At 46.2% G+C, this 14,988-nt stretch overlaps 1 protein-coding gene across 1 annotated transcript in view; it reads left to right on the top strand.

Moving 5' to 3' along the window:
• LOC130119465 (SEC14-like protein 2) overlaps positions 1-14,988 on the top strand; it is a 54,524-nt gene that overhangs the window by 22,462 nt on the left and 17,074 nt on the right. Inside the window, exons 8-9 of the mRNA XM_056287977.1 lie at positions 163-246; positions 3,578-3,684. Of these exons, the coding sequence (XP_056143952.1) occupies positions 163-246; positions 3,578-3,684 (191 nt within the window). The remainder of the gene's footprint in view (positions 1-162; positions 247-3,577; positions 3,685-14,988) is intronic.

A 14,988-nucleotide genomic window follows, 5' to 3' on the forward strand; every position in this document is an offset into this window, starting at 1 on the left:
AGACCATGATCATGCAAATATATTCAGTAGTGTTCAAGAGCTACAGCCATTTTACTTTAGTAGGTATTTCAGTTTTGGCCTTGGGCTCAGAAATCAAGGGCTATCTTGACAGGCTAAATGGCAGGTAATTTTTTTTCTTCATCTATCTTTTTCTTCCTGCAGCCCCCAAACTCTTCCCTGTGGCCTTCAACCTTGTCAAGCACTTCCTGAGCGAGAACACACGACATAAGATCTTCATCCTGGGGGGTGAGATGCCTCTCCCTATCTAAAAGTGGACAGTTACAGTTTGTACAGTTACAATTTTTGCATTCAGCAGATGCTCACACACAGAGTATGATAAGACTCGAGGATTTATTCTCGGGCACTTTCACAGAAAACACCAACTACCAATAGAAACTTCATTGACTGTTGCAACCTAGTAGTTATGTGGCACATCCTCTAGGGACTAGACCAACTTCCTGGTCATCTCAAAGAACATTTGACTCAAATACGTATGTCTCAGCTAGTCGCAGAAGGTTGAATCAGTTCATCTGGACGTTTATTGAGAGAGCAATGTTTCATCACTCCTCTAAGTGAACTCTTCAGTCTTTTTTGGGGGGGGGGGAATTTTTCTCCCAATTGTACTTTGCCAATTACCCCACTCTTCTGAGCCGTCGCTGCTCCACCCCCTCTTCTGCTGATCCGGGGAGGGTGCAGACTACCACATGCCTCCTCCCATACATGTGGAGTCACCAGCCGCTTCTGTTCACCTGACAGTGAGGAGTTTCACCAGGGGGACGTAGCGCGTAGGAGAGTCATGTTATTCCCCTCAGTTTCCCCTCCCCCCTGAACAGGCGCCCTGACTGACCAGAGGAGGCGCTAGTGCAGCAACCAGGACCAGGACACATACCCACATCCGGCTTCATGCAGACATGGCCAATTGTGTCTGTAGGGACACCCAACCAAGCCGGAGGTAACACAGGGATTCGAACTGGTGATTCCTGTGTTAGTAGGCAAAGGAATAGACCGCCACACTACCCGGGCGCCCTGCCTATTCAGTCTCAACTGACTGCAGATATCCCCACCCTTATAAACAATACAGTGGCATAACAACCGAAAACAATCGGTTTCATATACAAATACACTACCGTTCAAAAGTTTGGGATCACCCAAACAATTTTGTGTTTTCCATGAAAAGTCACACTTATTCACCACCATATGTTGTGAAATGAATAGAAAATAGAGTCAAGACATTGACAAGGTTAGAAATAATGATTTGTATTTGAAATAAGATTTTTTTTACATCAAACTTTGCTTTCGTCAAAGAATCCTCCATTTGCAGCAATTACAGCATTGCAGACCTTTGGCATTCTAGCTGTTAATTTGTTGAGGTAATCTGGAGAAATTGCACCCCACGCTTCCAGAAGCAGCTCCCACAAGTTGGATTGGTTGGATGGGCACTTCTTTGAGCAGATTGAGTTTCTGGAGCATCACATTTGTGGGGTCAATTAAACGCTCAAAATGGCCAGAAAAAGAGAACTTTCATCTGAAACTCGACAGTCTATTCTTGTTCTTAGAAATGAAGGCTATTCCATGCGAGAAATTGCCAAGAAATTGAAGATTTCCTACACCGGTGTGTACTACTCCCTTCAGAGGACAGCACAAACAGGCTCTAACCAGAGTAGAAAAAGAAGTGGGAGGCCGCGTTGCACAACTGAGCAAGAAGATAAGTACATTAGAGTCTCTAGTTTGAGAAACAGACGCCTCACAGGTCCCCAACTGGCATCTTCATTAAATAGTACCTGAAAGAGTGGCCACTGGTCTCTAGATGGTGTAGACTGTGGAGTCCTGGTCTGTAGATAGTGTAGACTGTGGAGTACTGGTCTGTAGATGGTGCAGACTGTGGAGTCCTGGCCTGTAGATGGTGCAGACTGTGGAGTCCTGGTCTGCAGATGGTGTAGACTGTGGAGTCCTGGTCTGTAGATGGTGTAGACTGTGGAGTCCTGGCCTGACGTGTTAGCTCTTCTGTGTTGTGCCATCCTCTTGGCCAGCATGTGTTTAGATTCCCTGATGTACAAGTCACAGCAGTCCTCCTGGTATTTAACAGTGTACACTATATTGCTCTGTTTGTGCCAGGGACCTGATCCTTGGGGTGGATCAATTTCTGGTGCAACTTGTTTTGGGGTTTGAACGCCACTGAGACATGGTGTTTGGAAAATACGCGTCTTAACTGTTCCGACGCTGCTGCCAAATATGGAATCACCACTGGTTTACATTTAGACAGCTGTTGTCCTTCTCCTCTCTTCGATCAGCTGGTGCACTGTTTGGGTGTCTTCCTGGCTTTGACAAACGCCCAGTTAGGATAACCACACTTAACCAGGGCCTGTTTAATGTGGGATTTCTCCACTTCCCCGGCCACTGTGTCAGTGGCGAGGTTGTCAGCTCGGTGGTACAGCGTCCTGATGACTCCTAGTTTGTGCTCCAGTGGATGATAAGAGTCAAACCTTAAGTACATTTGTTGCCATCTTACAATGCTGTGATTGCAACTATTCCCCAACCCTCTGTGAACAGTATACATGGCCATTATAACTCTAGTTAATGGTCGCGATAATTTGCATATGAAACTGATCGTTGGTTTGGATTGTCATACCACTGTATTGTTTATAAGGGTGGGGACACCTGCAGTCAGTTAAGACTGAAGAGCTCACATAGATGATGTCCAGATGAACTGATTCACTGTGAGATTTTCTTACCTGGATTATTGAGCATGCATCAAGACATGTCTCAGCTAGCTTCATTTGATCCCCAGGGAGGTTGATTCCCCCTCATATGTTTTAATACCACATAGGCAGCTTTGGGGGAGGTGGGTTGATGCAAATGGAGGCAGTTTTTCAGGCAGAATTTCTGAATTAAAACCTCTTTGAACATAAGCATTCACCCTGCTTCCATGACGTATATACTTAAATGCTTAAACGCTATAGTATATATAGTGAGAGATAATGGATTGCTCTGAGTTTGGGTCTCTTTTCCTTTTTTCCTCTGTCTAAATAAATGAAATAATAAAAGCTATATCAAGTAAGACTGTTTTCAAGCCAAATAACTGCTGTTTTAGGAATGTGAAAGCTAAATCAATTAATCCAACCATTTGTAGACTATTGTCAGGTGCTATAGTTAGGAGACCCCAGGGTAGACCTGAGAATGTCTTGGGATCCTCCAGGAGGAGCTGGAGGCGTTGCTGGGGAGAGGGATGTCTGGAGTGCCTTACTTTGCTTGCTGCCACCGCCACCTGACCCCGGAGAAGCGGCTGATGATGAGATGAGATGTGAGGTGTTAGGTGGTGGCAATGGCCTATTAGCGATAAAGTCAATATCAATGAAAAGTTATTTCCTCCTGGTGGCACAAAAGCCTTCGGGGCTACACAGAGAAAACGTGTGGTCTCATGACACCCATGCCTTCAGCAGTCAGAAGTCATCATCCTCTAAGCGACCTCTACTCATGACTGAAGAGGTCACAGAAGAACTGATTCAACCTACTTTGAGTTTCTCTCTGACTGCTGATCTCAACTGCCCCCTCTATCGCCTTGTCTCTGTTTCCACAGGGAACTGGCAGGAGGTATTACAGAAGTACATTGCCCCCGAGGAGCTGCCTGTGATCTATGGGGGCAAGCTGACGGATCCTGATGGAGACCCCCGCTGTAGGACCAAGGTGAGCTGGTCCCATGTCATAAGGACATACTGTGTTGTCCTGAGCAGGTGGGCTGAGTAATGGGAGGATCAGGGTATCCGTTGTGGATATTGTTTTTGACTTTTGATTCTTTCAGACTTGATTAGAGAGATGTGTGCGATAATTTGCGGGACGACATGTTCATTTGGCTCTATTTATTTGGTTGATGTTAGGAGCTACAAAAAAATAAAAAGTGCTTGATTTAAACAGGCTTTTGGAAAGTATATTGTCCAGTTGGAACAATGTGGTTTCACCCTGACAGGCTGTTAAAAACATGAGAAGAGCCTATTTAATCATCTTCTCCCAGACTTTTGCCCTCTGTGGCTTATCAGCCTATCTTAATCACTGGTGACCTGGTATATGGGTGGTTTGCCACACGGTGGCTTTTGGTCAACGTCAGACTCATTTTCACACACATTCTACAATATGTAGACAGGCCATGGTGGTGAGTTAGCATTACAGGGATAGATACTTCTCATCTATCTTTTATTTCTCTTCATATAATGATCATTTTTGTATGCTCAGTTTTGATGGCATGGTGGCACAGTGGTTAGCACGGTCGCCTCATAGCAAGAAGGCTCTGGGTTCGAGTCCCGGGGTAGTCCAACCTTGGGGGTTGTCTCGGGTCGTCCTCTGTGTGGAGTTTGCAGGTTCTCCCCATGTCTGCGTGGGACAGAGACATGTATGTCAGGTGGGTTGGCCATACTAAATTGTCCCTAGGTGTGAGTGTGTGTGTGTGTGTGTGTGTGTGTGTGAGACCTGTGATGGCCTGGCGGCCTGTCCAGGGTGTCTCCCGCCTGCCGCCCAATGACTGCTGGGATAGGCTCCAGCATCCCTACGACCCTGAGTAAGGGTAAGCGGTCTGGATAAGGGATGGATGGATGGATGGATGGATGCTCAATTTTGCAGGCAGTTAATGTTCTGAGTTTGACAGTTAATGGGTTGTTGTATTGGCTTGTGTATCTTACTGAGTGTCCCTCGAGCTGTTTCACTGGTAAAGTGAATGAAATTGTGGTACCCATCAGAAAGTCCGTTCATTTTTTTCCCCAAACATTTCTTAATTGAAAATTTCCTGCCAACAACCCCGTGTCTTTCTCTGCCGCACTAAAATGGCCATTTATACATACTGAACGTGTGTATGGATACTATCGTAATTCATTCTTTGTGTAACATTGCTCAAAAGAAGCACACAGGTCTGCTGTGTGCAAATTATACACACTACTTACTACTTTAACTTGTTGGGGGAAACTTTGTCTTCTCTCATTTTTTTCTCTCTGGTTTTACACATTCTTGAATCACAAGTGACACCAATCCCATAACGGATTCAAGTCCAGTTCCACACACAGCCCACCTGCAGCTGTGGCAGCTCGTGCTACTGAGAGGCCTGCCGTCCATCGCTAGTTAGTTTGCTCAGGAGTTGTTTGTGCAGATTGTTATTGGCTACACTTGGTGAATGTGAGAAAGTTAGTGTTGGTGGTTTCACCCCAGGGCTTACTGTGCTTCAGATACTGCCCAGTAGTACTCACCCAGCTAGTCGCAGTAGCGCTGCTCTGCTGAGGGACATCCCTGTGGCTCACCTCACTAACACACATGCAGTGTTGCTAGAAAGTAGTGTACCGTGGGTTTCAGTCAGGGCCTTCAATAATGACCCCCCCCCCCCCACACACACACACATTTCTCGTATGGGTTGCTGATACAGCCAACAAAGCCACATACAAAATACACTATCATGCACTATACACAATACTGCATCAACACCAGCAAGCAACAAGACAGCGGACTATAGCAGCATCACCATCACATCTGTCTTTAGCAAGCAGACTACACACACTCACCACACGGCACAACAACAACAACAAGTTTCCTCAGCTGATATAGCGGTCTCCAGTCAGTCCAATAAGAAACATGTGCACATATGACTTACTTGTATACATAGGTCTATTTATTTCACCTTAAACATGTCCACATACCTACACCCTACAAAATAAATAAATAACATGTCCTGTACCGTAAAACTTCATTTAAAGACCATAGACCCCCTCTCTCTCTCTCTCTCCTCTCTCTCTCTCTCGCTCTCTCTCTCTCTCTCTCTCTCTCTCTCTCTCCTCTCTCTCTCTCTCTCTCTCGCTCTTGCTCTCTCTCTCTCTCTCTCTCTCTCTCTCTCTCTCTCTCTCTCTCTCCCTCTCTCTCTCTCTCTCTCTCTCTCTCTTGCAATTCAATATGTGCTTTATTGGCATGACATATGTTTGCTCTCTCTCTCTCTCTCTCTCTCTCTCTCTCTCTCGCTCTCTCTCGCTCTCTCTCTCTCTCTCTCTCTCTCTCTCTCGCTCTCTCTCTCTCTCTCTCTCTCTCTCTCTCTCTCTCTCTCGCTCTCTCTCTCTCTCTCTCTCTCTCTCTCTCTCTCTCTCTCTCTCTCTCTCTCTCTCTCTCGCTCTCTCTCTCTCTTGCTCTCTCTCTCTCTCTCTCCCTCTCCCTCTCTCTCTCTCTCTTGCAATTCAATATGTGCTTTATTGGCATGACATATGTTTGCTCTCTCTCTCTCTCGCTCTCTCTCTCTCGCCCCCCTCTCTCTCTTGCTCTCTCTCTCTCAATTCAATTCAATTCAATATGTGCTTTATTGGCATGACATATGTTTGCTCTCTCTCTCTCTCTCTCTCTCTCTCTCTCTCTCTCTCTCTCCTCTCTCTCTCTCTCTCTCTCTCTCTCCTCTCTCTCTCGCTCTCTCTCTCTCTCTCTCTCTCTCTCTCTCGCTCTCTCTCTCTCTTGCTCTCTCTCTCTCTCTCTCCCTCTCTCTCTCTCTCTCTCTCTTGCAATTCAATATGTGCTTTATTGGCATGACATATGTTTGCTCTCTCTCTCTCTCGCTCTCTCTCTCTCGCCCCCTCTCTCTCTTGCTCTCTCTCTCTCAATTCAATTCAATTCAATATGTGCTTTATTGGCATGACATATGTTTGCTCTCTCTCTCTCTCGCTCTCTCTCTCTCGCCCCCTCTCTCTCTTGCTCTCTCTCTCTCAATTCAATTCAATTCAATATGTGCTTTATTGGCATGACATACATACATATTGTCAAAGCATGTAAAACAACAACAACACAACCCAACAATAATTATAATAATAACAGCAACAACAGCAATGATTATAATAATAACAACAACAACAATGATTACGATATTAAACAACAACAGTAGCAACAGGTGCCGTCCCCCACTGTCTCTCAGGTTGTGGCAGGATAATATAAATCTTGCTGCAATGCTCGCCGCTGCCCCCCTCCCAGGACCCCCCCCCCAGCTTACCTGCGTCCTCCATGTCCTGCTGCTCTGGAGTCACATGTTCCAGCTCCTGGACAAAAGCCCGGCGCTGTTTTTCAAATGTGTCACATTTAAGGAGGAAGTGCCCCTCTGTCTCCACCTCATCTGTCATGAACTGACCACATGTTCGATGCTCTTTTGGCAACCACGTCCTTTTGTGTCTCCCCTTTTCAATGGCTAGACTGTGGTCACTGAGCCTGTATTTGGTGAGGGTCTGTCACTGCTTCCTGTCTCTGACAGTTAAGAGGTGTTCTTCCAGATCCTAGTTTGTTTTTAGGGCCCGATAGACTTCTAGTTTGTTTTGAGTTTTGATTTCAGCGTTCCAATGTTTCACATAATTATTCTTGCTTTGTTTTATAGTCTGATTTATTCTCATGTTGGTTTGTTTTATAGCTGATTTATCCTCATGTTGGTTTGTTTTATAGCTGATTTATCCTCATGTTGGTTTGTTTTATAGATGATTTATCCTCATGTTGGTTTGTTTTATAGCTGATTTATCCTCATGTTTGTTTGGGATGCAGTGCTGGCCTGAGGTTGGTTGGTCGTAGTATTTGTTACAGGGTTAGTGAGTCTCAGAGCCAGCTGCTTCAGGGGACTCTTTTCGGGGTTCAGTTCTTGGGTTTTCAGAGCTTTAGAGTGTAATGTATTTGTTGGGCTTGTATTTAAGTGCATCCAGAAATTTAGAGATCTTTTTTGTACATTTATCAATAATGGAAACCGGCCTAATTCCACCCTACATGCATTGTTTGGTGTTTTCCTTTGTATTTTCAGAATCATTCTACAGAATTCAGCATGTAGGGTTTCTGCTGGATGCTTGTCCCATCTAGTGTAGCTGGAAAGACTGAGTGGACCCCATACCTCACTTCCATATAGTGCAATGGGCAGAATTACACTATCAAACAGTTTGCACCAGATAGAGATTGGTATATCAATGTTAAAGAATTTATTTTTAATTGCATATAGAGCTCTGCCAGCTTTTTGTTTTAGGTTATTCACTGCCCTACTGAAACTCCCTGATGCTGTAATAATTAGACCAAGGTAAGTATACTGCATCGTATGCTCTAAGGTGATGCTACCTAGAGTCAACTGGTATCTATTTTCCTGACATCTGGGCTTCTTCTGAAAGATCATTACTTTTGTCTTTTTTGGATTTATTGCCAGGGCCCAGTGCTGGCAATAGTCCTCAAGCAGGTCTAGTAGTTGTTGCAGCCCATCTGCGGTTGGTGACAACAAAACTAGATCATCTGCATTGAGCAAAAATGTCACTTCCATGTCGTACAGGGGGAGACCTGGGGTTGCAGACTGTTCCAGCTGCAGGAAAATCATAATTTGGTTATGGTCAGAAAGAGGAGTTTGTTGTCTGACAGTGAATGCGTTGAAGGAGGTGGGGTCCATGTCAGTTATTGCAAAGTCAACTACACTAGCTCCAAGACCTGAACAACATGTGAACCTTCCCAGAGAGTCTCCTCTGATCCTACCATTAAGTGTGTACAGGCCAGAGGCGCGACAGAGGTGCACTAGCTCCTTACCAGCCTTGTTCACAGTACGGTCGAGGGAGCTCCTTTTGATGAGGCTTGGTGAGAGGTACAGGGAATGTTGACCAAACACATGTCTGGTACCCTGAGGGTCAATGGTATCACTTATTGAACCTGTTCTTGCGTTAAAATCTCCGCCCAGCAGCACATTTCCCTGGGCCTGGAAAAGGCTTACCTCTTCCTGGAGGTTACTCAGGAAATCCTCATCATAATATGGGGATTCAGTTGGGGGAGAATATAGAGCACAGAGATGGATATCTTTGTTTGATATGCCAATTTGATTGCTGAGTTTTAGCCAGCAGTGGGATGTTCCAATTTTAATTTTTGAAATGTGGTTGGTTAAACATCCTCTGTACCAAATCAAAATACCTCCGGAGTCTCGTCCACGATGTACTGAGTTGAGTTTAGTTGACGGAATAATTATTTCTTTGTAACCTGAGGGACAGTGGGTGGTTATGTTCTCACGACACCAGGTTTCAGTTAATATGACTATGTCGACATTATCGATGTGTTTTAAGAAGTCAGGGTCTCTACTCTTCATCCCAAAGGAAGATGAGAAGAGACCCTGGATGTTCCAACAAGAGACAGAAAAAGAACGCATAAAATTAAAACATACAATGAGTCTCTTTTGTGAGACAGAGAATTATTATGTTACAGTAGAAGCAGACAAATATAAAATATCATGATAACTCTTACCCCAAATATCTCACTATCGATATTGTGGGCATTATTACACTCACCTAGAGCCAAATCAACACTCAGGATTCCCCCGTGTAAGTTCAAGACCTGATGAGACGTGCAGGTCGCCCTAGATGCTGCTAAAAAGGGACCTCAGGTCTTAAAGGGTTAAAGGCAAACAACAGAACAGCGAGGACAGAGGACATCCAGACCCACATCATGATATCCACATAATATCGATAAATTGCCCTGCCCTAGGCTGTAGTGCACAGCATAGTGTGGGAATTATGTGGCTTGGACTGGCAGTCTATTCTGTGTGTGTGTGTGTGTGTGTGTGTGTGTGTGTGTGTGTGTGTGTGTGTGTGTGTGTGTGTGTGTGTGTGTGTGTCACTCAGGATCCCTCTGGCCAAGAAACATTATGCCACCCTCCTAGGTGCCTATGCACCAACACTGCCATCAGAGGATGACGTAAAGGACCGCTTCTACCGGTCACTAGATGAGGCTCTCCGTCATATACCCAAGCAGGACAAGATCTTTTTGCTGGGCGATTTCAATGCCAGAGTGGGGAAAGACAACAAGGCGTGGAGTGGTGTCATTGGTGGGCATGGCATTGGGAAAGTCAATGCAAATGGACTGCGCCTCCTAAGCCTCTGTGCTGAGCATGGCTTGACCATCACAAACACCCTCTTCCAATTAAAAAATAAGCACAAAACATCCTGGATGCACCCACGCTCCAAACATTGGCACCTATTGGACTACATCATTGTGAGACGTGCTGATACAAAAGACGTCTTACTCACTCGTGCAATGAGAGGTGCTGAGTGCTGGACAGATCACCGGCTCATCATGACCAGGCTCCAGGTGGAGGTACGCCCTGCTGTTCGTCTCCAAAGGTCAGGAAAGAAGAGATTTGACTGTATCCGGCTAGAAAAGGCTGAGGTCCAGAACAATATCCGCCTCTCTCTGGCTGAAAACCTGGAAGACATTGAGCTTCTCTTGAGCACAGATGATTCCATTGACAGGAAATGGTCTTCCGTGAGCTCCAGACTCTACAAGGCAGCATCCCAATCCATCGGTTACAAGAGCAGAAAGCACCAGGACTGGTTCAATGACAACACAGGCACAATAACTTCCATACTCAAAGGCATGCATAAAGCACACAGTGCTGTCCTCAACAATCCCACATCAGCTACACACCGGCAACAATGGCAAGCATCCAGGAGAGAGGTGCAGTCAAAATTGCGTGCCCTGCAGAATGAGTGGTGGATATCGAAGGTAAATGAAATACAAACCCATGCCGATAGAAATGATATGCACAACTTTTATGATGCAGTGAAAACCATCTACGGCCCAAGAAACTGCTCTGTCTCCCCCCTGAAGTCTGATGATGGTACCACCCTCATAAAGGACCAGAAACTCATCACAAAAAAATGGGCAGAACATTTTGAGACTCTTTTGAACCAGCCCTCCCCAACAGATCCCTTAGTCTTGGATGAACTACCTGTCCGCCCCACCATCCAAGACCTTGACCATCCACCAACCTTTGAAGAGGTTTATTGTGCAGTTAGGTCGCTGAAAAATAGCAAGACCCCTGGCCCTGACAGTATCGCTGCAGAGATTTTTAAACAGGGAGGCTACCTCTGCACCCATGCACTTTTCCTGTTCATCTCACATGTATGGAAGAACGAAACCATCCCTCGGCAGTGGAGGGATGCTAACATCATCTCCATATATAAAGGCAAAGGAGACAAGTCCCTCTGTGGCAACAGCCGTGGCATTTCACTACTGGCTGTTGCTGGAAAAGTCCCGGCCAGAGTCATGCTACACAGGCTGGTAAAACACATTTCAGAGGAGCTGTTGCCTGAGTCACAGTGTGGGTTTAGGAGGAATAGGAGTACTGTGGACATGGTGTTCACAGCACGGCAACTCCAAGAGAAGTGTAGGGAGCAACACCAGAACCTCTTCATAGCCTTCATCGACCTGTCAAAGGCTTTCGACACAGTCAACAGGGACATCCTATGGAACATCCTCCTGAAGTTTGGCTGTCCACGAAAGTTTGTCAACATCCTTCAAAGATTTCATGTGGGGATGATGGCACGTGTGACCATTGGAGGCCAGGAATCCGAGCCCTTCAGGGTGTGCACCGGGGTATGTCAGGGGTGCATCCTTGCTCCAGTTCTCTTCAACATATTCCTCCTGTGTGTGACATTGCTGCTCCACGAGGAAATCAGGAAGGACAGTGGGGTTACTGTGGACTTCAGACTAGATGGAAACCTATTTAACATCCGAAGGCTCCAAGCAGTCACAAAAATGACATCTGAGCACATCATCGAGTTACAGTACGCAGATGACTGTGCAGTCGTGGCCAGGGACGGATTAAACCAATCTGGGGCCCGGGACACAATAATTCACGAGGCCCCCCTATAACAACACCAGAGAGTCTGAATGCAATTTCACCAAGCAGTTTTGATTAGTCATGTGACTTACAGTAATCACCGGAAACAACGCAATGCATGTGATATTATTAAAGGACCTACAAAACGTTACATTATTATTATTATTATTATTATTATTGTTGTTGTTGTTGTTATTATTATTTCACCCGTCACCAGCACTAACTGCTAAGGTGCGCAAACGTCACGTTAACGTTACCTCCCAGAATGCATTGAATATGTAAGGGATAATGTACAGTGAGCCAGTTATTATTACGAAATAAACCCCGACAGGGGTTTGAACCCCTTGAATCACCCTAATGATTTTTGGTTTTGTTTGTATGTGTAGCCTATAACATTTAATTGTACATTGGTGCTAATGAATCCATATTTGAAATAATACAGGAATATTTTTGGCATACAATTGGAAAAAAATATTGTAGCGAATTCGGGGGACAACGCAACCACAGGAACTGCCGCGGCTGGGAAGCGAACCCATATCGCCCACACCGCAGGAGACATCGCTAACCGCTCGACTAAAGGGTCAGACCCGCCAGCCAGCGGCCAGCGTGTCTACTTATCCATGCACGTTACAATATTTTGCCACCATGATTGAGAATTCTAGTGAAATCATGTCTTATATAAACCCTGGTAATCGACATTACCTCTTGTAATGATTATTTATAGAAGGGGTAATCATTGGGCGGATTTCAGAGGACGTAATTTCGCTAATCTTGGGGGCCCCCAGAAGGGTGGGGCCCTGGGGCCCGGGCCCTGTCGGCCCATGCATTAATCCGTCCATGGTTGTGGCCCACACATCCGAGGCACTGCAAGCTACCCTTGCAGCTGCTGCAAGGGCGTATGGTAGGCTGGGGCTCTCTATAAATGTGACAAAGACTGAAGTAGTATGCCAGTGGGCATCTACTCCTCCATCTCATTCACCAACCTTCACCATCTCCGACAAACCACTCGCAACAGTGGAATCCTTCAAATACCTGGGCAGCTTCCTCTCTGACGACTGCAGCATCGACAGGGAGATACAAAACTGGATTAAACAAGCGTCATCCTCTTTTGGCAGACTTAGGAGAAGGGTCTTTCAAAACAAAGACCTCAACCTCCACACCAAAATATCTGTCTACTTGGCAGTTGTCATCACGACTCTCCTCTACAGCTGTGAGGCGTGGACCCTGCACAGCCACCACCTCAGGATGCTTGAGGCCTTCCACATCAGATGCCTACAATGCATCCTGAGGATAACCTGGCATGACCGAGTGCCCCATACTGAAATACTCCGCCAGACCAACTGCATCAGCATGGAGGCTACCGTCACCCAGCACCAACTTCGATGGCTCGGTCACGTCATCAAGATGCCAAAGGAGCGCTTACCACGTAAAGTGCTGTATGGCCAGCTACATCTTGGCCGCCGCTTGGCAGGGGGCCAGAAAAACGGTACAAAGACCAGCTGAAGACCATCATGAAAAAGTACGGCCTGAACTCGAGCCAGCTGGAAGACACTGCCGCCCAACGCTCCATCTGGCGGCAGCTCTGTCAACAAGGGGTGCAAAACCTCGAGAAGGGCCGCGGTGATCGACGGACCAGGAGACGTCTGAAGAGACATGAAGCCAGTACCACACCTACACCCCCAGTCAGTGATTTCACCTGTTCTGTCTGTGGCAGACATTGTGGATGGCGGATTGGGCTTTACAGCCATAAGAAGACTCACAAGTGACAGAGGCAGGATTGTCATCATCGGACACGACGGACAACCTAAAGCAAGCAAGTGTGTGTGTGTGTGTGTGTATTTTACCTATGCAGCAGTCTGGAGCACAGGGTGTGGAGCATCTCCTTTATCTCTCCCAACTCGGTCTTGTCTGGGGCAGTGGGTGGGTGGGGGGGGGGCTGGGCTACTGCAGCAGCATAGCCTTTTGGCCTGTGCTGTGGGGGACAGGCTCTGTCAGGTCTTGTTGCCTGTTTGCTTTTTGGAAGGGTTGGGTGCACAGGTTTGTTGGACCTGGGGGAAGCAGCACGTAGGTGTGGGGGTGCAGCAATAAATATCGAGGGTGGAAACGTGTCCTTGATAATAACAATAACAATAAACCTATACAGCGCTTTTCTAACACTCAGAGTGGCTTTACAGTAAACGGGGTGAAACAAGACAACAGATAAACACAAGACAGACATGCAGGGGTGGATGGGAAGGGGGCTATGAGAGGGAGAAGCGGCAGGGGACACAGGACGCCAGCAGTACTCTCCCACTTAGACACACACAAAAGGGCAAGAAAAACACTAAACAACAGCACTGTGGACGTTGATGTTGTGTAGGGGTTTATTCCCTTAGCCTAGTCCTCTCCCGAGGTGTCCGCTAGGCAGTGGCACTATTTAACCCATAGCTGGGGGTGGTTCGTGGGCATCAGGGAATATCCACACACCGGTGGCCAGACCTCCTCCGAGTTCCCTGTAGTTCAACCAGGGTCAAAGGTGTACCCAGTTACCGTGTGTCACCACGAGGAGGCGCTACATAAGGCTTGCTGTTAGAGAGGCTATGTACTGGCAGGGAGAGACTGACGTGCTCGGCTCTCCTGTTCACATTCTGCTAGCCAGTGGTGAAGGTTGAGAGTAGGGCATGACAGGCGCAGAACACTGCACCAACACACTAGATGCTTCACAACAACCCCACTTCTTACACAAGAATGTCAGACACACACTGTCCTATCAGGATTTCACCGCGGAGGTTGTGAGGAAGAGGAAGGAGTCGGCAAACGCCCGCAAATTATTGAGAGAAGCTGAGATAAGGTACTCCTTCTTGTACCCTGCTGTCATTAGAATCGTTCACTCCAGTGGCACCAGTTCCTCTTCCTCACCTCCTTCTCGAACATGGAAGAAATCAATGACTACACCAGTAAACTGCCTGCGTCAAAATAAACCTCTGGCTTTGAGGTTATGAAGACTGAGATTGCTTCAGGTATAACTGCTGAATCCAGAATGACATGAAACAAGCGCCTTTGCATATCAGGGCTTTTCCTATCTCACTTTAACCTCACATAATTGAACACTGGTATTCTTATGGTTGCAATCCAGTAAGGGGAATCTGTATAATTTGTTTTTGATCCCCTATAGCTGTACTGTTTACATGGTGAAAGTACAACTAGACAAGGTTAGATTTCGTTTTTCTTGTAGGTTTTTCTTTAACGTTCTTTCTGTGTTTAAGTTCTTAATGATTCCAAGCGTTCAGTTCTGTTTTTGCTTGGAACACATCTCTATGTTCAATATGTTCAACAGAGTTCATTCTACAATTGAAGTTACAGACTGGTCCAGCTTATGTCTAATGTAAAGT

The sequence above is a fragment of the Lampris incognitus genome, chromosome 1, assembly GCF_029633865.1.
Source record: "Lampris incognitus isolate fLamInc1 chromosome 1, fLamInc1.hap2, whole genome shotgun sequence".
Classification (NCBI taxonomy): Eukaryota; Metazoa; Chordata; class Actinopteri; order Lampriformes; family Lampridae; genus Lampris; species Lampris incognitus.